At 41.8% G+C, this 24,702-nt stretch overlaps 1 protein-coding gene across 2 annotated transcripts in view; it reads left to right on the forward strand.

Moving 5' to 3' along the window:
- CDK15 (cyclin dependent kinase 15) overlaps positions 1-24,417 on the forward strand; it is a 379,934-nt gene extending 355,517 nt beyond the window's left edge. For both annotated transcript variants that reach the window (XM_075317605.1, XM_075317606.1), the window contains 2 exons: positions 18,201-18,321; positions 23,679-24,417. In XM_075317605.1, coding sequence (XP_075173720.1) covers positions 18,201-18,310 — 110 coding nt within the window. In that variant the 3' untranslated portion in view covers positions 18,311-18,321; positions 23,679-24,417. The remainder of the gene's footprint in view (positions 1-18,200; positions 18,322-23,678) is intronic.
- Positions 24,418-24,702: the final 285 nt, after the last annotated feature.

The following is a 24,702-nucleotide window of genomic DNA, read 5'->3' on the forward strand; positions in this document are numbered from 1 at the left end:
ATTTCCACATTTAGAGGGCTCAGCCCCTTTCTCCCATCTCCTCCCCCTCCAACTGCCACCGGACTTTGTGGGGAGGGAAGTGATGGGAAATCCTCCACACTACAAATGTCGGGAGTGTGAGACCGCACAGTGCCCACTCTTACTTCATGGCCCTGTTTGGCCCGTCGCTCCCCATGAGACACATGCTCCCGGCCCGCTGAGGAGCCCTGCCTTCTTAAACTAGTACGGGAGGTGGTGGCCTCCATGTCAGACATTGACGTGTATCTGAACCGCACCACCTCCTGCAATTTCTTCTTCTTGGCCTTCTTTTTTATTGACATATTATACATATGGTAATATATATATTTATTATATTATTTCTATACTTCTTCTGGCACCTCATCCCCAAAACAAAACTGCAACAGTTCCACCGGGGACTTAAGATGCCGGATCTCCCATAGCAGCCCATCCCCCTCAGACGAGGATGAGCTATACGTATCCATTTCCTCTTCCTCACCTCCATGTGCCTCCTGTCCTTGGCACACAGAAGTGTTGCTTCCAGCAATAGTACAGTACAGATTACTTTTACCTTTGTCTTTATGCTTAACGGGATGGTTGTCCTCCTTCTGGCCAGGTCTCTTCGCCATGGGTGCAGCAGTAGCCCCCCGGATCCCTGAACTGCCACTTTCCACCAGCTCCCCCTGCCTGTCACTGGTAGGGGAAAGCCGCCCACTCACACCAGGGCTGCCTGTATTCTTGGCAGCACTGCTAGGCCGGGTTCCCCCTTCCCTGCAGGCGCCAGCCTTACTGGCTTCAGCAGGGGGCATGGCGTCGGTGGTTGGGGCTATGCGGCTCTGTGGCTCACCCTCCATTGCCGCACGCCTGCCTTCTGGTGACATCACTTCCGGTGACGTCACTTCCGGTTTTGAAGATGCCAAGTGGAGGGCCGCTGCCATACTGGTACATGGAGATACAGCAGTATCCAGCGATGCCTCGGTTAGTACACATTCCTGTCCTAGACTCCCCGGCCGCTGCACTGACACAAGGAGCAAGGCCACCCCCGGCTGAGAAGCCAAAACAGACCCCACAGCCGAAGACCCCTAAGGGACTGTTACTACACCTCTGGCCTCCGACTTCACCTCCCTCATGGCCGCAAAGCGGTCATTGTTCTGCAGCTTCTCAATGAAAGGACCCAAATTCTTAAGGATACCCTAAGAGGTCTTTAAAAGTAACTGTAGCCAAGGTGATTGTCAATAAAATGATAGTAGTTTCACACTGAAAGCTGTAGTGGATAGAGAGCTATGGAGTCTGAAAGAAAAAAGTACAAGACATTGTTACCCTTTTGCACACCCATGTAGCATATTTTGTGCACCTGTATATTAATTTAATACTAAAGGTGTGCTGGCCCATAATTTTTTTGTAATATACATCAGGGGCTTTTGGCCCCTCCAGAGCTCAGGATTCTTTATCTAAACTTTCCCAGAAAAATTTCATGATAAATCTCATGCTCACTGTGCATCTAAAGACATTGTTAAACGCGATTTTGGTGCATTTTTTCTTTATAGGCTTCTATTTGGAGCCTGGGAAAGATGCTTATAAAAATATATGTAATTGCTTTAAGTGCAAAATTAAAGCTTTAGGCTATGTTCGCACGTTGCTTTTTACCTGCTTTTTTGCTGCTTTTTCAACTGCAGCGTTTAATGCCAAAATGGTTGTGTTCTGCTTTTCAAGCAAAGTCTATGGGAATTTGGGTTTCTTGTCCGCACTTTGCAGTTCAAACTGCAGCCTTTTTGTTGCAGAACTTTGGTCAAAAACTCAGCTTTGCAGTGCAAAACCCAAATGGCAAAAACAACTGACATGTCAATTGTTTTTGCCATTTGGGTTTTGCACTGCAAAGCTGAGTCTTTGACCAAAGTTCTGCCACAAAAAGGCTGCAGTTTGAACTGCATAGTGCGGACAAGAAACCCAAATTCCCATAGACTTTGCTTGAAAAGCAGAACACAACCATTTTGGCATTAAACGCTGCAGTTGAAAAAGCAGCAAAAAAGCAGGTAAAAAGCAGGTAAAAAGCAACGTGCGGACATAGCCTTACTGTACTAAAAAAAAACAAAAAACTAACCCTTTTACGACCTTAGACGTACCTGTATGTTCAAGGCCGTGTCTCTCCCTTTAATGCCGGCTCACTTGGGGAGCCTGTATGTTTCCCAGCACATGTCAGCGGATCTGATCATCTATGACAGCAGGATTTAACGTGCTTCGACGGGGAGCTCGCTATTCCCCGCCGCCATCAGCGGCCTCGTGACGTGATCACGGGGTTCCGATGGCTTGCATTACAGCCGGGGGTCATCTGAAGACTCCTGTCACTGTCATTCTCCAATATATTTTAATGTTTAGAATTTATTAAATAAACGTAACAAACTTATAATATGTTATTAAAGTTATTTAAGGGGTGGGATATGAGGGAGGAGGAACGTAGTTCCTGTTAATGCTGCCTGAACGCTGGCATTCACAGAAGATCAGCATTTCTGCTGATCAGAGTGATGCTGACAAACCGATCTGAATAGCAGAAGCAATTGAACAGTGTCAGCTTCAAGTCCCCTAAGGGAACTAATCTAATCAATAAAGTATAAAAAAAAGTTTTAAAAAATATGAAAGAAATAAAAAAAAATTTAAAATCACCCCCTTTGAAAGAAAAACAAGCAAAAAAAATACACATATTTGGTATTGTCGCTTTCAGAAATGCTCTATCAAAATAAATTAATCTGATCAGTAAATAGAGTAATAAGAAAAAATCAAAACAACAGAATTACATTTTTTTGGTCGCCGCAATATTTCAATAAAATGCAATCACAGGCAATCAAAACATCGTATCTACACAAAAATGGTATAATTTAACAATATTAGCTCAAAACACAAAAAAATAAGCCATCACTGAGATTCAGATCCCAAAAAATGAGAATGCAACAGGTCTCGGAAAATGGTGACAAAAGTTTAATTTTTTTTTTTTTTTTTTTTATATAAATGTCAGATTTTTTCCCCCCAGTTAAATAAAAATAAAACTATACATGCTTGGTATCTACAAACTTGTACTGACCTAGGAAATCATATTTCTTTGTCAGTTTTACCATGTAGTACACATCGTAAGTAAAAAAACCCAAATAACAATTGTTGAATTGCACTATTTTTGCAATTTGACCTCACTTGGAATTTCTTTTCGGTTTTCCAGTACAATATCTAACACCATGAATGATGTCATTCAAAAGTACAACTTGTCCCGCAAAAAACAAGCCCTCATATGGCTTGTATTGACTAAAAAATTATGAAAGAAGGGGAGGAAAAAATAAAAACGAAAAACTGAAAATTGCTGAGTGGTGAAGGGATTAAAACCGTTGCTAAATCTGCTCCCAAAATTCATCAACTAAAGGGGAAAATGGAAAAAAATAAATGCAATAACATGAGAAAATTGTTATTGCATAGTTTAGCATTTAAGCTGTGTGTGAACGCAGCTGTATAGATGTTTTTGGCAAAATGGCTCAAAACTGTGGCTTGTTTCGCAAAAAAGTAAGACTTCATGAAGTCATGGCCAAAAGTGTTGGCACCCTTAGTATGGTTCCAGAAAATAAATAAGTTTTGTTATACACGATTATTTCCTTTTTGTTTATTAGAACAACACAAAAAAAATACAAAGGGAAAAAAAGGCAAATTGGACATAATTTAACACAAAACCGGAAAATGGGCCAGACAAAATTGTTGGCATCTTTCCAAAATTGTGGATAAATAACTTTGATTCAAGGCTGAGCTGCTTGTTCCCACTCATTTAGGGCGGCTTCTCACTTGCGAGTTTCTCGCAGTAGTGTAATGCGAGAAAATCTCGCATTGGATTCGGACACATGTTAGTGAATGATTCAGCTGTCATCTGCGATTTTTTTCTCAGTCCAAATCGAACAGAGAAAAAAAATCGCAGCAGGCTGCTTTTTGGAGAGTTTCTCGCAGAGTCTCTCCAATGCTACTCTATGGGAGTGTGAAAAAAATGCATGTCACACGGACCGGCACTCACACCATCCTAGTGACATTCGTTTTTCTAAATACATTAATCGCATGTTTCTCAAAACACTGTAAATGAGTGAGGTCTCAAAATGTCGGTCAATTATAGAGATTGACCGACATTGTGAGACCTCACTCATTTCCAGTGTTTTGAGAAACATGCGATTAATGTCGGTCGGTCTCTCCCTCTCGGTCTCTATTCTCCCTCTGTCGGTCGGTCTGTCGGTCGGTCTCTCTCTCTCTGTGTCTATGTCAGTCTATTCCTTTCCCCCCCTCTCTCATACTCACCGATCCCTGATAACCGGCGTGGTGCTGCACGGCTGTCACACTGCTCCGGCGGCTTCTCCTCTTTTGAAAAAGCCGGCCGCTCATTATTCAATCTCGTATTCCCTGCTTTCCCCGCCCACCGGCGCCTATGATTGGTTGCAGTCAGACACGCCCCCACGATGAGTGACAGCTGTCTCACTGCAACCAATCACAGCTGCCGGTGGGCGGGTCTATATCATGCAGTTAAAAAAAAAAAATAATTAAAAAAAAAAAACGGCGTGTGGTCCCCCCAATTTTAATACCAGCCAGGGTAAAGCCACACGGCTGCAGGCTGGTATTCTCAGGATGGGGAGCCCCACGTTATGGGGAGCCCCCCACCCTAACAATATCAGCCAGCAGCCGCCCGGAATAGCTGCATCCATGAGATGTGACAGTCCCGGGACTGTACCCGGCCATCCTGAATTGCCCTGGTGCGTTGGCAATTGAGGTAATAAGGAGTTAATGGCAGCAGTCCATAGCTGCCACTAAGTCCTAGATTAATCATGGCAGGTGTCTCCCCGATATACCATCCATGATTAACCTGTAAGATAAAGTAAATTAAGATATATACCACAAAATTCTTTATTTGAAATAAATAACAAAAAAAAAACAACCTCTTTCACCACTTTATTAAAGTCCCCAAATACCCTTCCATGTCCGACGTAATCCACAGAGGTCCCTCGACGCTGTCAGCTCTGCTACATCGGAAGCTGACAGAGAGCGGTCACAGACCACGACCGCTCTGTGAGCTCCCCGCAGCGACTGAAGTGAGTTGCGCTATCAGCGATGACATCACTCAGGTTACCCGCGGCCACAGATCTCAGCGGGAGGACTTCAGCTGTGGCTGCGGGTAACCTCAGTGACGGCACTGCTGATCGCGCGGCTCACTGCAGTCACTCAGGGGATTTGCGGTCACCGGTGAGACCTTCACCGGTGACCAAAAATCAGGCCATGCCACACAGCCAGAGCCGCGGGATGACAGTGAAGTCAGGTGATGTTCATCCGACTTCATTCTGATCGTGCGTCTCTGTCTGTGTCTGCTGTCAGCGGCTATTCAGCTCTGCTACATGGCTCTGTCTGTGGCTGCTGTCAGCGGCCATGTAGCAGAGCTCAATGGCAGATGACAGCTGTTGAGAAAAAAAAGGAACACACACGCATTACACACGCTATGCAAGTCATTAAATAAATTAAAAAAAATAGCATCGCACTTGCGTTGCACTCTGACTTAACGTGAACTAAAATCAGCCGAGTTTTTTTCAGCCTAGTCGGACCGATTTTACACGCATACGTGTGTTTCCAGCCTTATGGCAACTAACAGGCGTGGGCAATATGAAAATCACACCTGAAAACAGATAAAAAGGGGATAATTTGACTCCAATCTTTACATTGTGTGTCTGTGTGTGGCACATTAAGCATGGAGAACAGATTGATTACAAGCTTATAAACACACATGGAGAGATTTGATGTATTGTCCATCAGTTACAACTGATCTGCAGAATATATGAAGAGCTACCCAGCAATATTTATGAACAAACCTTTATTGCATACATTTTTGATCAGACTTGATGTATGAATAGTGAAATGTTTTTGTGGAGAAATTTGGATTGATATCCCTGATGAACCTCATACACAGCTAGAGGGGAAATGCGTTGGGTTTTGGCATTCCCCATAGTGTTTATATGAATGCAGATAAGGGAACTACTATCTGATATAATTTTTCACCTGGTATAATTTGGGTTTTTACCCTCAAATTTTCTAAACATTGCTGTGAGAGGGAAAGCACACTTGTAGATCTCTGGTTCACTTTAACAGTTCCAGTATTTGAAAATTATTAGTACCACCATTCATTTTGGGAATACCAGGGAGAACGGACAGTTTGGACTGGACTTGATGGACTTTATACTAGGATACTGAGTGTATAAATTAGTCATCTCAAGTATACTCCAGATATGGAGGGATATTGTGTTTCATTGGGGATTTTTGTTTTATAACCTTGATTCACCTTGGATTAATAGAACGTTAAATACAGTTAGGTCCAGAAATATTTGGACAGTGACACAATTTTCGCGAGTTGGGCTCTGCATGCCACCACATTGGATTTGAAATGAAATCTCTCCAACAGAATTCAAGTGCAGATTGTAACGTTTAATTTGAAGGTTTGAACAAAAATATCTGATAGAAATTGTAGGAATTGTACACATTTCTTTACAAACACTCCACATTTTAGGAGGTCAAAAGTAATTGGACAAATAAACCAAACCCAAACAAAATATTTTTATTTTCAATATTTTGTTGCGAATCCTTTGGAGGCAATCACTGCCTTAAGTCTGGAACCCATGGACATCACCAAACGCTGGGTTTCCTTCTCCTTAATGCTTTGCCAGGCCTTTACAGCCGCAGCCTTCAGGTCTTGCTTGTTTGTGGGTCTTAAGTCTGGATTTGAGCAAGTGAAATGCATGCTCAATTGGGTTAAGATCTGGTGATTGACTTGGCCATTGCAGAATGTTCCACTTTTTTGCACTCATGAACTCCTGGGTAGCTTTGGCTGTATGCTTGGGGTCATTGTCCATCTGTACTATGAAGCGCCGTCCGATCAACTTTGCGGCATTTGGCTGAATGTGGGCTGAAAGTATATCCCGGTACACTTCAGAATTCATCCGGCTACTCTTGTCTGCTGTTATGTCATCAATAAACACAAGTGACCCAGTGGCATTGAAAGCCATGCATGCCCATGCCATCACGTTGCCTCCACCATGTTTTACAGAGGATGTGGTGTGCCTTGGATCATGTGCCGTTCCCTTTCTTCTCCAAACTTTTTTCTTCCCATCATTCTGGTACAAGTTGATCTTGGTCTCATCTGTCCATAGAATACTTTTCCAGAACTGAGCTGGCTTCATGAGGTGTTTTTCAGCAAATTTAACTCTGGCCTGTCTATTTTTGGAATTGATGAATGGTTTGCATCTAGATGTGAACCCTTTGTATTTACTTTCATGGAGTCTTCTCTGTACTGTTGACTTAGAGACAGATACACCTACTTCACTGAGAGTGTTCTGGACATCAGTTGATGTTGTGAACGGGTTCTTCTTCACCAAAGAAAGTATGCGGCGATCATCCACCACTGTTGTCATCCGTGGACGCCCAGGCCTTTTTGAGTTCCCAAGCTCACGAGTCAATTCCTTTTTTCTCAGAATGTACCCGACTGTTGATTTTGCTACTCCAAGCATGTCTCCTATCTCTCTGATGGACTTTTTTTTTTCCCAGCCTCAGGATGTTCTGCTTCACCTCAATTGAGAGTTCCTTAGACCGCATGTTGTCTGGTCACAGCAACAGCTTCCAAATGCAAAACCACACACCTGTAATCAACCCCAGACCTTTTAACTACTTCATTGATTACAGGTTAACGAGGGAGACGCCTTCAGAGTTAATTGCAGCCCTTAGAGTCCCTTGTCCAATTACTTTTGGTCCCTTGAAAAAGAGGAGGCTATGCATTACAGAGCTATGATTCCTAAACCCTTTCTCCGATTTGGATGTGAAAACTCTCATATTGCAGCTGGGAGTGTGCACTTTCAGCCCATATTATATATAGAATTGTATTTCTGAACATGTTTTTGTAAACAGCTAAAATAACAAAACTTGTGTCACTGTCCAAATATTTCTGGACCTAACTGTATATCTCCTTCCCCTATTTCATTCATCTATCCCTACTTCTCAAGCAGTTGGTCTGTCACTACTTTCCCTTACCTGGGACCAATGTAAGAGCCATTTTGTATTTTTTATGTGGGCACTCTGAGTCCTATTTTAAAAAAAATATTTCTAATAAAGATTATTGGTTTGAAGAGTTTTTTGTACCATCTGTGAATACTGTCCCTGATACAGTGGGACAGTACGTAATTGGGTTTACGCTCTGCTGTCCCAGTAAAAAGGTTTGGCTAATTGGGTGTGAATAGAGCATGGCCAAAAATTTACAGCGCGCGCCACATAGTTTGTCCCTCTTTCTCTTCTGTAAAACGTGGGAGGAATTGTTAGGAAAAGCTAATACAACTTCCTTCATTATTTTTCATACAAGAAAAACAAATGACACATTTCTGGTAGAAACTGTAATATGGAGTAAAAATGTCTGAAAATCGAATATAGCACGCTGATGAAATATCGGTCTTTTTTTTTTGTGTATGAGGAAGAAAACTGGCTTGGGAATTTGGCCTAACAAAAGTCTGTGTAGCTGCTGCATACAGAGAACAACACAAACCCGAGTCACACGTGGTTAGGATCATAATGTATCCCCACTGCTATTGTTAATTTTAATGGCCTACTGTGAACATTTAATCTGGATGCTCTTATTTGGACTTAACTGGACCAAGGGCCACTTATAAGGTCTATGTTAGCAAAGATTCAATGTTGTCAGGCAGGGAATAGATACGATAACAGCTAGATAGAGCACCATTTGGGGATAAGTGATCTCTTAATTAAGATGGTAAGCTTCCAGAGGAAAAAAATATGCAGTATAGAAACAGCAAGTGAAATAAAGCCACTAAGCACATAAGATAAAAAATAGAAGATGAAGAGAGTGTGAAAGACACAGAAGATGCCTTCGCTCTCCGGCAATTTCTTATTAACTCTGAATCTGACAGTCTAATTATCTCAGGAGCCTCGTGCTCTGAATAAATAAATATGCAAGTGACTGCTCGGAATGGGGAGATGGGAGATTAACCACCCCGACAGGCAGACAGGGAGAACAGTTTATTCTCAGATTGCATCTGCACAGTGTTATAATATCTTCTCCTTCTTAATGAGCTGCCTTCCATGTACACAAGTTTCTGGGTTGAACTGATTTTCACTTTAAAAAGTTTAAAGCCCATCAGAAAACTTCATTTCTGGAAACTTGGCGGCCAAGTATATCTCATCCTATCAATAGATATTAACTCTGGCAACCAAACCACTATCATAAACTGTTCTTATGATTAAGGATTATGTGTGAAAGCCATTTTCGGTTTATAGATTGATGTAATGGATCATCTTTTCAATTCTGCTCATTAATAATGGAAATCGCAAAAGTGTCAACAGACGCACAATAACAGCTTAAGCCACCACATGCATTTCTGATAGCTGTTGGCCGATGAGGGCTTGGCTGATTTTCGGCCAGCAGATGTCTTGCCCGACTCTTCCATACACAGGCGCACTCACTCTGTCGAAAGCACCGCCATCTCTGGTAGCGGCTTTTCTTTAGAGAAGAAGACTATTGGCAGTCAGAGTATTGTACATGCCAGATCCTTCTCTCCTCTGTTATCTCTGAGTCCCCATAGATCCATGAAGTTTTTTTGAGCCATAAACACAACAGTTTTAAAAACAGATCCATGTTTCTGGTCCGTGAGATTAAGAGCAGGACCCACCTCATCCATTTTGCAGTTCAGACTTAAGGCCCCGTTACATGCGTCGACGTATCTAACCATATATCGCTGGGGTCACGGATTTCGTGATGCACATCTGGTGTAATTAGCGACGTCATTGTGTGTAACAGCTCCGAGCGAGTGTTAACGATCAAAAATACTCACCTTATCGTTGATCGATGACACGTCGTTCATTTTCATAAAATCGTTGCAGGACGCTGGTTGTTCGTCGTTCCTGCGGCAGCACACATCGCTACGTGTGACACCGCAGGAACGAGGAACATCACCGTACCTGCGGCCGGCCACAATGAGGAAGGAAGGAGGTGGGCGTGGATGTTACGTCCGCTCATCTCCGCCCCTTCGCTTCTCTTTGGCGGTCGCTTAGTGACACTGATGTGACGCCAAATGAACCACCCTCTTAGAAAGGAGGCGGTTCTCCAGCCAGAGCAACGTCGCTATGCAGGTAAGTCCCGTGTGATGGGTCCTAACAATGTTGTGCACCATGGGCAGCGATTTGCCCGTGACACACAACCGACGGGGGTGGGTGCTTTCACCAGCGACATCGCTAGTGATTTCGCTACGTGTAAAGCACCCTTTAGCCATTAAAATCTATGAGACATAACGCATGGTGATGAGGCGGTGAGCAGGAGTGACTCACTGGACGATAGGGGGGTTACCCGGGCTTACCCTGAAATGGGAGGTGCTTAACTAAGCACTTACTGGATAGACGTCAAGTGCCATTGGCGGCAGCTGACCCCCAGGGCAGGAACAGGCTCAGGTACAGACCGGCAAAGTTTCTAGTGCTAACAGATACAGTCAGGATGGCTGAGGCAGACAGGAAGACAGATGAGGGCAGGTACAGATGGCATGGCAGATGTTGACAGGTATAGGAAGGCACAGGTTAGTGGGCATGGGAGAAGGTAATGGACATTGGACAGACAGGGCCAACAACTAGCTAGCTACATTGCCATAAACTGACTAGCTGTCTATGTTGCTCAGTCACCTCCAGTAATGGGAGTATGCTTAAAGTACATAGTGTCTCTCAGCTATAGGTTGAGAGGCACTTCCGGAAAGAGGTGCACTGATCCTTTAAGAGAGTGAGTGTATGCCCTAAGCACACTCCCAGGGGACCTGTGAAGCACAGGCCCCAAGAGCAGGAGAGACACACGTGAAGGACCGTGGGGAAGCAAGGCAGGGCACAGTCCAGCCGTTGCACCGGTGAGTGAGTTGGCGTCCCTGCTGGGGAGAGGCAGAGCAGTACAGGTACACCGGTGTTAAATGGGAATCCGCAAGTCACAGATGAAACTAAGAAAACAGACTTTATACTTCAGATCTCCATCCTAGTTTCATGTTTTTAACTCGTATATTATTAAGGGTGCACTCGCATATCTCTATGACATGCCAAAGTGCTGTACGATTTTTTTTCAGAGGGCACTCGGATCCATAAAGACCCATCGACGAAAATGATGGACCTGAAAATGAGACCTGTTAAACTCACAGCATGTCCTATTCTGATCTGATATGCAGTGGAGCCATGTGCTGTTTGATAGAAAATGGGGCAGCACACCAACATTAAAGGGAACCTGTCACCAGTTTTAAGGCCTATAAGCTGCGGCCACCACCAGTGGATTCTTATATACAGCATTCTAACATGCTGTATATAAGAGCCCAGGCGACTGTGTAGAACGTAAAAATCACTTTAAAATACTCACCTAAAATGGTGGCTGTGGTGGAGTTGCGCCATATGGGCGTCTCCATTCTCCAGTGCCAGCGCTTCCTATTTTGGCCATCTTCGACCTCCTTCTGAAGCCTGTGTGCATGACCCATCCTATGTCATACACACTCGCCGGTCCCGCGCAGGCGCACTACAATACTTTGATCTGCCCTGCCAGTGCAGATCAAAGTGCGCCTGCGCAGAACCTCAATGCCGGCGAGTGTGGATGACGTAGGATGCGTCATGCACCCCGGCTTCAGAAGAAGGTCAACAAAGATGGTCGAAAGAGGATGCGCCAGCAACGGAGACGCCCATGTGGCCCAACTCCACCACAGCAATCGTTTTAGGTAAGCATTATAAAGTGATTATTACGTTCTACACAGCGGCCTGGGCTCTTATGTAGAGCATGTTAGAATGCTGTATATAAGAGCCCACTGATGGTGGCCACAGCTTATAGGCCCCAAAACTGGGGACAGGTTCTCTTTAATGGATGTGTGAATGCGCCCTAAAATAAATAATGGATCAGTCTACGTGGTTCAGTATAAAAAAATAAAATACATGAGTAAAAAGCAGATGTATCTAGAACAACACCTGAGAAAAAAATTGTTTTGTTTTTCTCGGATAGTAACACTCACACCGATGCCGGAATCTATCCTTAGATTGTAGGTGATCGATATTGGTGTGTCCGACAAGGGTTAGGTCAATGTATATAGGGCCTTTAGTCTCCGGCAATGTTAAATTACCAAGGCAACATCTAATTAGACATTGAAACGGCACAGAATATTGTGAGTGCAGCTCTGCAGTCAACTGAATTGTGAATGCATATCTGGGCTAGCTTAGGATCAGTAGATAAAGTAAGGCAATGTATTTACAACATTACCCAACTCTTATGTAGACAGATTCCACATGTAAATTGTGAACCTGATATATGTGGGTGTTTGCTGAGCAGTCAGGCATGTATCTTCAAACACATAAGAATTCTCAGCTGGAACTGAGTAGAAAATAAGAAAATGTTAAGAAAAAGTTACCAAATGTCTGTGTAAATAAAGTGGGTTCCCACTGGGGTGGGAGTGGGAGTTGCTTAGCATTATTCCTGAGGAAATTCTTAGGCTCTGTTCACTTCAGTAATCATCTGTTAGAACGAATCCAGGAGAAATCCGTTGACACAAAAGTTCTGCAAACACAACCTTCTTGTCCTTTTTTGAAAAAAATGATTTTTGTAGGATTAATTTTTTTTTTAACAGGCGAGTCTATGGGAAACTGATCCGTTAAAGGATTGCTATTTAGCCATCCATTTTTTCTTCCATTTGTAAAGGATGCGTTTTTTGCTTACTGGATCAGATTCATTTGGAAGAAAAAATAGCAATCCGTTAAACAATCTGTTTTCCATAGACTCTAATGTTTTAAAAAAAAAAAAACATCTTGCAAAAATCTATTTTTTCAAAATGGACAAGAAAGTTGTATTTGCAGACCTGTTTTGCCAATGTATTCCTGCTTAATCCCTTCAAACACATGATTACCGTGCATGTGAACTCAGCCTTAGGCCTCTTTCACACATTGTTTTGTCACCACCGGAGTCCGCTCCAGCGACTTCTACTTCGATCACCAGGCGAAGCCGTGTCCCTGCCGTGGATAGTGCTGGTGGTGGGAGAGGAGTCGATGCCAGCGGCACTGGTGGGCGCAGGCTCCGCTCATGCACTGGGCTGGGTTTCCTTGGGCTCTGCAGTACCACTAGCTGACTGTAGGTGGCGTGTGTCTTCCAGCTGAGGTTGCCATCATTCAGCTACAACCAATGGAAAGACACCACTCCCTTCTTAATTCCCCTCCTGTCTGCTGACCACTGCCAGAGGTAGCTCTGTTTTTATGTTACCTGGCTCCCTCCCTGTTTTGATTAGTGACCCCTGTGTTTGGACTTCTGCTTGTTTTCTGACTACCTCCCTGCCTGCCGTTTCTGTACCTCGCCGCCAGTCCCGGATTTGACCTCTGCTTGGTTTCCTGATTACGTCCTTGCCTGCCTGATTCTGTCCCTGTTCTGCAATTTCTGGTTTGACCCTGCCTGACTACTACTTATCGGACTGCAGCCTTCCACAGGTAGTGATTACCGAGGCACTGTGTAATTCCAAATTCCTGTATATGAGTTAAAGGGTTTCAGGGTTCTGGGGGTCCTGCTGGGTGAGTGGCTTCCCTCTAGCCTGTCCATTACAGCCAGTCTGAGTCTGTGGATCCAGGCAGGCATTACACACAGTGAAAAGCACATGTCTTTCATTGATGTGTTGATGAAGATACATATGGCCATCCGTGATTTTGGCACATGTGTGTTCTCCGTGTGCTATCCATGATAGGACACAGAGCAGGAACTTCTTACTCACCTGTCCCCGGTACTGCTGTCCATGGTGCTGATGTCTCTGATGCTGCTAACACACTTTCTTCCGGGTCCGCGGTGCAGTGAATATTCATTGAGCATAATCAGCGGACCCTGATGCAAGAGACAGCAGTGCCAAAGACAGCATCATTGGAGACAGGTGAGTATAGAAATTCATTTTATTTCAATAACAAGTCTTTTTTCCAGTACATGTCACATAGATCACACCGCTGTGTGGTCTGTGTGACATCAGTGCTGCCGGAGAAAAATCGACTTATCTGTGCGGAACACATGGATACGTGTGTGCTCCATACGGTCACACCGTCCGTGAGAAATCACTGCTGTGGGTGCAGACCCATTGATTTGAATGGGTCTGCATATGTCAGTGATTTTGGTATGCATAAAAACGGCGTCATACGGACTGGAATTACTGACGTGTGAGGGAAGCCTTACATGGATTTTCTCACTTAAGGGCCTTTTACATACAGCAATGATTTTCCAAAATACAGTTTTATGAATGTTCATTGATGAGTAATAAAATTTGATTTTTCTAGAAAATATTTATCATATTCTGAACATAAATATGGCTTCTCCCCTGTGTGTGCTATTTGATGTTTTAGCTCAGTTGATATATAATTTCTGTGAATGGCTGAGTCTATATCTGGGAAAATGGTATTCTCTGCATATGTATCCTGTGTGATACCCTCATCATCTATTTTAATATCTAAACCTGTCAAATATTCCTCGGAGTTCCAGGTGTAGTCATCTGGGTAGCCATATGTAGGAATCTCCTCTTTACACCGGTCATCACCCCTCACATATGTGTCTGTAGTATTAATATGGGTCAGATCTTCACCCTGATGGTCCAGAGGAACATTGGGATTTTCTTGTTTACAGTCCTGTGGGAGAAGAGGACGGGGACATCTCTCTGGTGTTGTCCTTTCACTGGATAGAACTGGTGATGTGAGAGGCTGGGGATCCTCCATCATGACGTCCTTGTATAGATCTTTGTGTTCTTCTAAATACTCCCACTCTTCCATGGAGAAATAGACAGTGGTATCCTGACACCTTAAAGGAAACTCTCCAGTCAGCAGCTCAATCATCTTGTAGGTGAGTTCTAGGATCTTCTGGTCATTGATGTCCTCATGAATCAGGGGGCAAGGTGGCGGCCCCATGATTGGGCTCAGAGGTCTTCCCCGTCCCTCAGACACAGGGTCCTGACAGCGCTCACTAGAGGTCTTCTTCACTACTGTGTAATCCTTTCCAGTAAGCCGGAAGAGGATCTCTAGGGTGAGGTGTATTAACCTTTCCACCATCCTGTCCCTGTCTTTATCCATCCTTCATAGGTAAATAAGAACAATTCATTTACATAGAAGATCTCCACTAAGAGGATCCGATATTCTAGGGACCTCCACCTGCAGAGCCGCACACTGGATATATGGATAGTGAAAAGCACATGTCTTTCATTGATGTGTTGAAGATGCATATGGCCATCCGTGATTTTGGCACATGTGTGTTCTCCGTGTGCTATCCATGATAAGACACAGAGCAGGAACTTCTTACTCACCTGTCCCCGATACTGCTGTCCATGGTGCTGATGTCTCTGATGCTGCTAACACACTTTCTTCCGGGTCTGCGGTTGCAGTGAATATTCATTGAGCATAATCAGCGGACCCTGATGCAAGAGACAGCAGTGCCAAAGACAGCATCATTGGAGACAGGTGAGTATAGAAATTCATTTTATTTCAATAACAAGTCTTTTTTCCAATACATGTCACATAGATCACACCACTGTGTGGTCTGTGTGACATCAGTGCTGCCGGAGAAAAATTGACTTATCTCTGTGCGGAACACATGGATACGTGTGTGCTCCATACGGTCACACCGTCCGTGAGAAATCACTGCTGTGGGTGCAGACCCATTGATTTGAATGGGTCTGCATATGTCAGTGATTTTGGTATGCATAAAAACGGTGTCATACGGACTGGAATCACTGACGTGTGAGGGAAGCCTTACATGGATTTTCTCACTTAAGGGCCTTTCACATACAGCAATGATTTTCGAAAATACAGTTTTATAAATGTTCATTGATGATCATGGCTCAACGACCAATCAGCAAATGAGAAAACACATCTTTTATGCTAACATAAAATTATGGTTGGTTGGCAGCACGTCTGCTTGTGTAAACCAGGGAGGAGCTGCTGACCTGAAAGTCGAAAGGAAATTAACAATTGTGGGAACCTTCTCAAGTCATTGACCAAGTCATAATTGCTCTCTACAGACAATTTATATGGATGTATGAAAGGACCCTAAGACAATCCCTTTGCATGTGCACATGAAAGGGAACCTGACAGCGAATATATGATGACCAAACCATTTAAACTGGCTTATTTCCCTTTATCCAAGTCAATTGGTGTTCTTTTCCTGGCCCATTTGCAAAGGTCAATGATTGTTAAGACAATCGTTCTGACCCCATACAGTGTCATGTTATCACCAGCACATCCTCTGTCTACATGGGACAATATGCTACGTATGATGATAATTTTTATACTCTCATAAACAATCTAATCACCTGAGGGACAAGCATGTTAATCATTCATCAGGTGGTTGTCAGCATCCATACACAGGCCCACAATCAGGAACAGCTTCTTACAGATTTGCCCTCTTCCTTATTGACAGCTGTCTAAATGTCCTTCACAGTAGTAGTCCATTACTGCATGTGGGATTCCAAAGGATGTAGATCTTTTTACACTAACTTCCTTATATACTTTGATAACATTTAGTCCTTGACTACTTACCATGGAAAATAAATATGTGGGATGCAACACAAGAGTCAGACATACTCCAGCAGCCAGTTGGAGTTCATCATCTGCCATTCTCAGAGCAGCTACATGTGTCTTACTCACAAGTTATTCCCCTGCAATTGAGCTCCACAGAATAAGGTCTGCCAACATATTAGCAAGTGAATGTCATGAAGGTAAATTTTCTTTTGTGATGTAAATCAAAAAGTGCAAGGAATATTTCCCATCCATACAAAGTAATCTGTACTATTGAGTCTAGATCCACGTCAGGTCATTCTGCTACAAATTACGAACAAATTACGAACAAATTACTTGCAGTTTGCCTATTGATGGTTTTTTGGCATATGGCCACAGTCACTAAAGTGTAGTACATGCACAACAGGTGAAAAAAGTATTGAACATGTCACCAACCTGCTAAGTAAATATATTTCTAAAAAAGGTGCTATAGACATGAATTTCTCACCAGGTGTCGGTAACAACCCTTTCAATCCAGACAGGCAAAGAAATCAAACTATAGAGGTTCATAACTTGTGTAGTAATGAGAAATGACACCAGGAAAAACAATTGAACTATGATGAGTAAAACCAGTGCACTGTCTCAAGACCTTCACAACCTTATTGTTCCAAAACATACTAATGGCACTGATTACATAATTTCCAAACTGCTGAAGGTACCAGTGAGCACTGTTGGTGCCATAATCCAGAAATGGAACGAACATAATTTCACTATAAACCGGCCACGACAAGATGCTCCTGCTAGATTTCAGACAGAGGAGTGAAAGGAATTGTCAGAAGAGTTGGCCAAGAGCCAACAATTACCTGTGGAGAGCTACAGAAAGACCTGGAATCAGAAGGTACGATTGTTTCAAAGAAAACAATAAGTAGTGCCCTCAATCTCCAAGGCCTGTATGCACACCCATCATGCAAGACTCCATTACTGATCTAAAAGCATGTTCAAGAGCATTTCAAGTTTGCTCAACAAAATTTAGTCAAGCCTGTGAAATACTGGGAGAATATAGACTGGTAAGATGAGTCCAAAATGGAAGTATTTTGTAAAGACCATGGTTCGAAATATACAACCAAGGAAAGTTTCAGTTGGTTTCAGAGAAAGAAAACAAAGCTGCTGGAATGGTTCAGCCAATCACCTGACCTGAATCCAATAGAAAATTTGTGGAAGAAACTAAAGCTCAGAGTTCATAGAATGAGCCCATGGAACCTTCAGGATTTGAAGAGTACTTGTGCGGAAGAATAGTCCAAAATCCCACATGAGCAATGCATGCAACTAGTTTCTCCATGCAGGAGGCGACTTGAAGCTGTCATCCCCGACAAAGGCTTTTGTACACAGTATTAATTAAATTTCAGAAAGCATCTTCAATACTTTCACCTGTGTTGTTTCTCATTATTAAAACAAATTAATTTATGGACATGTACGTTATTGATTTGTTTGATTTTGTAAATTGGATGGGTTGTTACCAACATCTGGTGAGAAATTCATTTTAATATTATAGAATATATTTACTTAGAAAATTGGTGACATGTTCAATACTAATTTCTCCCACTGTAATTAAAGAAATTCTGGGTGAAGACTAACTATACATGTTTTTCTTGCAGTGCGGTCCATATTCACTGTTCCGGGGCTAAGCCTTAAACCTGAAATCCGAGATCTGATTATACCACATCGGAAAAATTCTCAACCCACCGCACATCATAAGCCGTGGTGAACATTCCAGAGGTGAGTCTCCCCAGCACCAGCACACAATTATGTGTCACTATGACTTACATACAACAAATATGTAATATTCAGTATTCACTTAGAAGACTCCATGTTCCACTCATTTATTTATGTTGTTACTTTTATACAGAAACAATGTTACATTGTGGTGAACAGATGTTTATTCACATCAATCTCCTCTGTAGTTGGGTTTATAATCTAAAGTCAGCAAATATCTGCAGACATGATCAAACTCATTAACAATAAACACTAAATTGAAAGATTACACGATATGATCAGTCCAAAGCTTCATTTTCCTGGCATAGAGGTCCAAATTCCCTGTATAGAGAGAATTCCAATTCATTAAGAGTCGCGTTGTTCATTACATTCCTAACCGCTTCATGACCTTGACATTTTCAGTTTTTTTGTTTTAGTTTTTTCCTCCCCATCTAAAAAGCCAAATCTTTTCTATTTATCCATCAATATAGCCATGTGAGGGCTTGTTTTTTGTACTTTTGAATTAAACCATTCATTTTCATATATTCTACTTGAAAATGGAAAAAACATTCCAAGTTCTGTGAAGTTGCAAAAAAACAGCAATTCCACAATTATTTTTGATTGAGTTTTTTATTTACCATGTTCCCTATATGGTAAAACTGACCTACCAATATGATTTTCCAGATCAGTACGAGTACATAGATACCAAACGTACAGGGTTTTTTACATTTTTATTTAAACGTTGTAAAAAATCCAAAATTTGTACATAAAAAAATGTGTGCTTGTGTCACCATTTTATGAGCACAGTAACAATTTTATTTTTTAGTACCTGGGGCTGTGTGAGGGCTTACTTTTTGCGACCTGAGCTGACATTTTTACTGATACCATTTTTGGGTAGATACAATGTTTTGATCGCCTCTTATAGCATTTTATTGCAATGTAGTTGGCGGCCCCCAAAAAACTTAATTCTGGGGTTTTTTCATTTTTTTTTTCCTTACGCTGTTTACTGATTTGATTAATTTGTTTAATATTTTGATAGATCGGACATTTTATGAACTCTGCGATGCCAAATATGTGTATTTTTATTGTTTTATGTTCAATGAGGGCAAAAGAGGAGTGATTTGAACTTTTTTTTTTTTTTATATTTTTAATACCTTTTTTTCCACTTTTTGTTGTATTTACTAGTCCCCTTAGGGAACTTAAAGCTGTGATAATCCGATCACTTGTGCTATAAAGAGCAGTGCATCAGCATCAGCATTTCTATGTACAGCAGAAATCACGAGAGTTTCATGTGTATGAGCCTGCATCAAAGGCAGGGACACAACCTTCTACATAAATGTACGTCAAAGGTCTTGAAGGGGTTAATAAAGAGTTATGGTGGGGTAATATTATTTGGCCCCATAGAGTTAAATGATAAACTCCAGACTTCTTGCAGTCACCACTAGAGGAAATTTTAAAGTATATTTTTTATACATATAAATCATCATTAACCCCTTCACAACCGATGACGTATATTTTTGTTTTCGGTCATGTGCCTAGCTTTGATGTGGGGGTCACACGCTGAGGCTGCATCTTTACCCCTACTTAATGGCTCTTTAGTGCCTCTAACAGTTGCTGGTGGATCAGAAATCCACCCGTGGCTGTTAACCAGTTACATTCTGCTGTCAACCACCCGCAGCTGTTAACCAGTTAAATTATGCTGTCAATCACTAATGGCAGCATTTTACATACGCTGACAGGAAGCATGTAATTTATCTTGCCCACTGATGCACCGGTGACGTGATCACAGGATGTCGATGAGGGTCGTCATGTCAGGGGACTGCTGATGACCCCCATGCCTGTCAACACAATCCTCCTGTAAATGTCAGCCTTCATATGAGATTGTGATTTCAGCTCTAAAGAGCAGCTGATGCTGATGCACTGCTCTGTATAGCACAAGCAATCAGATGATCACAGCTTTAAGGCCGCTAAGGGGACTATTACTGTAAATCCAGTAAAAAGTAAAAAAAAAATTATAAAAAACCCCACAAAAGTTCAAATCACCCCACTTTGCCCCCATTGAACATAAAACAATAACAAATACATATATTTGTTATTGCCGAGTTCAGAAATGCCCGATCTATCAAAATATAAAATAAATTAATCTGATTGGTAAAGGGCATAACAAGAAAAAAAAATCAAAATGCCATTGCATCTACCCAAAAATAGTATCAGTAAAAACATCGGCTCAGAACGCAAAAAAATAAGCCGACACACATTCCCAGATCCCAAAAATGTGACAGTAACAGGTCTCAAAAAAATGACGAAAAGCGGTTTTTATTTTTTTTTACCACTTAATAATTCCAAAATGGTACATGTTTGGTATCTACAATCTTATTCTGACCTGGGGATGTATTGCACTTGGTAAATAAAAAAAAAATAACAAAAAAAGAAAACAAAACATTGTCGAATTGCATTTTTTTTTTTTGCAATTTTACCGCACTTGCTAATTATTTTCTGTTTTTCAGTACAATATGGGGCAGAATGATTGGTGTCATTCAAAAGTACAACACTTTCTGCAAAAAATTAGGCCCTTATACAGCTATATTGATGGAACAATAAAAACAAAATTATGGCTCATCAAAGAAGGTGGGGGACACAAAAACGGAAACTCACCAAGGAGTGAAAGGGTTAAAAGAGTTGTCTGACTCCAGAAAGAATATGTTATTGTTTTCCAAATGTACATTAAATAAACTTGCTGATACAATTATTTTTTTTTCTTTCAAACTGCCCAAATGTTCTGCTTTCAGTCCTGTTGGCTGATTCCTAAATATCTATGTAGCTGTTGATGTTCATTAGACAAGTGGCCAGTGTGAATATGGTCTCACAAGCTCCATGTATACCATCTCATACTCTGGCTCACTTTTTTGTTTTTATGTAGTTTTTTTGTATTCAGTACAAATAGGGTGTGGCCCTCCTTCTTAGTCAGCTGGGCATTTCATTCTGTGCATCCCCTGACTGTGTGTTCTGTCGGGACCCGGTCACTCTCAGCCCTTAGCCACATTAAGGCTATGTCCGCACGTTGCTTTTTACCTGCTTTTTTGCTGCTTTTTCAACTGCAGCGTTTAATGTCAAAATGGTTGTGTTCTGCTTTTCAAGCAAAGTCTATGGGAATTTGGGTTTCTTGTCCGCACTATGCAGTTCAAACTGCAGCCTTTTTGTTGCAGAACTTTGGTCAAAAACTCAGCTTTGCAGGGCAAAACCCAAATGGCAAAAACAATTGACATGTCAGTTGTTTTGCCATTTGGGTTTTGCACTGCAAAACTGAGGCCTATTTTAGACCCATGGTAAGGTTTTAATATTAGAGAGTGTAGGTACTATCCCAACTGGGTACACCTTGACGTTTGGTGGGATAGCTTTATGCTTTTTTTGATCAAAAACAGTGTTTACTAAGTACCCTATGTTTATATGCACTATGCTTTTATTTAGTTACAGCAGGGTATGTTTTCACAATTGTTCCCTCGGTTTCTCTTTCTCAAATTATATAGCAAAAAACAGGTGACAGATTCCCTTTAACACAATATATAGTAGTAAGCCTCTAGTCTCCCTCTGTGCAGTAGTTTTGGCAATATGTACGAAAGCTTTTTTTATATATATATATATATATATATATATATATATATATATATATATATACATATATATAAAAAATGAAACTTAGATTAAAAATATATCAAAATTTGATATCTAATGGCAAACATTCAATTTAAGGCCAAAATGGGCAGCAGGTTTGCCCTTAGAAGGTTCCCCCAATGTTAATATGATTATATGTTCTTCTGGGACCCCAAATAAGTAGCTGTAATTAGTGGAGGCATCCTGTATTATTCACATATATGCTGAGTATTTAAAGGCTGGAGCAACTTTTTACAGCCACTTTCCATTCATTTTAGTAGGATCAAACCTCCTAAGCTGTTTATATGGGCAAGTAGGTCATAGGAAGCTGAATAAAATGATACCATGATATCTGCAATCTGATGTCTTATTCTAGACAAATCTGTATGTAAATGAGCTGTTCCAGGCTATGGGCCGGACACTAATCTGCATGAGAATCTGCCTCCAGGGTTTATTTTTAATAAAAGGTGATGTTACCAGTGTGAGATATGTAACTAACACAGAACAGCAGAACTAAACTTTGTTTTCTGACAAACACATTAGCAGCTGCAGCTCTCACAGCTCTGCTGTATTGCTACAACATTGCAACCCTACAGAAAGGGGTGGAGGCAGCACTGCTTGAGAATGGCATGTAACAATTAAAAGTGAAAATTCACAAACTATTCCAACTGTACTATAATGCAAAAATGAGATTTTTTGGCAAATAATTGATCAATGTTTTTAGCCACCCCTGCTTCGTCACGGCAAATCTCAATACGGGGGTCCTACTGTATATTTTATATTTTCATTGTACCATTCGGCCTCCGAAATTCATTAAAAGCAGAACATACCTGTAACATTTCAGAAACCGCTTCCATGATTGCAAGGAGAGGCAAACGCGAAAAAAGGCAGCCCATGTCCCAGCATGTGTAGCGGATGTCACACACACTATGACAATGCCAGAACTGGCCCTCACAGTGCCAGACCAGGGTCCATAAATAAAGGCGGAACAGGCCCAAGTAAATGGTGCTTAATTAACAAAGCCTGTGGAAAAGGGTGAGGTGGTTGAGTGTGAACAGCCACCAAAATAATATTTGATAGAAACAGAAGGAATTTGCAAACCAAACCAGGCGTGCGCGGCATGTTGGGTGTCAGCCACTGAACCAATAAATACAATAAAGGGGGGAAGCCATCACTGCTTGAGAACATTGAGGGTCAGGGCTCATAATCACACACAGAGCAGAGAGCAGCCATCACATATCACACTGCTATCGCCCCATTATATTTAAAATGATCTCTGGAGTCAGATTCCCAGGTAGATCAGTATTTGGCTCATAGCGTGTTTTCGCTGCATCCAAAATGCTGCATTGTATAGTAGGAGCACAGTGAATGGGATTTATAGAAATCCCATGTCCACTGTGCTTCTTTTCAGCATAAACTGACCGGCAGTGCAGCTTTCCAAGCTTCAGCATGACCGTTTAGGCTTGAGGAGACGCGAGTGTTCTCAGCGGGTAGAACAGAGAGAAAGTCCGCAGAGTCCCGAATCCTGATCATAGGCACAAGCAGCTGTGGTCTCCTGCAGAGAACACTCGTGGCCCCACGGGAGATGACATGCTGATTCCGGGGCACAGCATGTCAGGATCATGGGCATGTGCCCTTAGAGGTTTATGCCTACATACATTGCCTTATTGTTTTGTGATATATCACGTTATATGCTTATAAGTAACTCCTGGCTTTCTTCATTTACCTAGATGGACGGTCAGCCCCAGGCTCTGTATGCACCTGTATGAATGTACCAGCCTTCCATCCGACTTTGCACACCTTCCCCAACCTGCTGCCTTCTTATTAGAGAAGCCATCTTGAAATAAAATGGAAGAATAATGCACCTTACAAAAATATATACTCCGCTTTATCCAGTTCTCCAAAGCCAGAATAATCACTTCTGCTGAAGCTTTGCTGCTTTTCAATAGCGAAAACTGTCTAATAGAGACAGCTGATCAGTACTCATTATTCTTCAGAATAACATTATGAGCCACTTTTACCACTGACATTTCATACCTCACTAGACTAATAAGTACTAAATTTATTAACAGCACGCCTCCTAAATATTTGGTGCATCTATGAATGTCCTTAAGATAGAAAATACAATCTGCTCCTGAGCCATCTTCTGCCTCCCTACTTAGTAAGTTTGTTGGACAAATGCCGAACATGCTCCATCCAAAGTGAGCACAGCGAAAAAGCTAAATTGTGGTGCAATTGTGCCACATGCAATGATTTGCTGTAATTGCTTAGTTGGTAACATTATAGAAAAAGGGTCTTCTACCTTTTACCTACAGACTGTGATATTATTAGAGTGAATCAGGATAGGAGACTTAGAAATGGTCACTTTTTTACAGATATGGTACTGCTGTTACACTTGTTGCTGTACATTTAAATATGAAGTCAAGTACTGCTGAAATCCTATAAAATAAACTTGTATATGATACCATTCTTTGTTGCGCCTACTTCTGCTGTTCGCTAGCATGGATCTACGGTTAGCTTGTACAGATAGAGTGATAAAATATATCAGGAAGCCCACCGCAAATTTATCTAGCTACAATTGGTCATTAAATATCATGTACTTATTATTACTTGGTTCAACAGCTGTATAATCTAAAGGGACATACAGTGAAGGAAAAAATTCTTTGATCACTTGCTGATTTTGTAAGTTTGCCCACTGACATGTTCAGTATGCACCAGTTCAGACTGGACATTAGGAGGTGCCATTTTCCAATT

Source organism: Anomaloglossus baeobatrachus, chromosome 7 (genome assembly GCF_048569485.1).
Source record: "Anomaloglossus baeobatrachus isolate aAnoBae1 chromosome 7, aAnoBae1.hap1, whole genome shotgun sequence".
Taxonomy (NCBI): Eukaryota; Metazoa; Chordata; class Amphibia; order Anura; family Aromobatidae; genus Anomaloglossus; species Anomaloglossus baeobatrachus.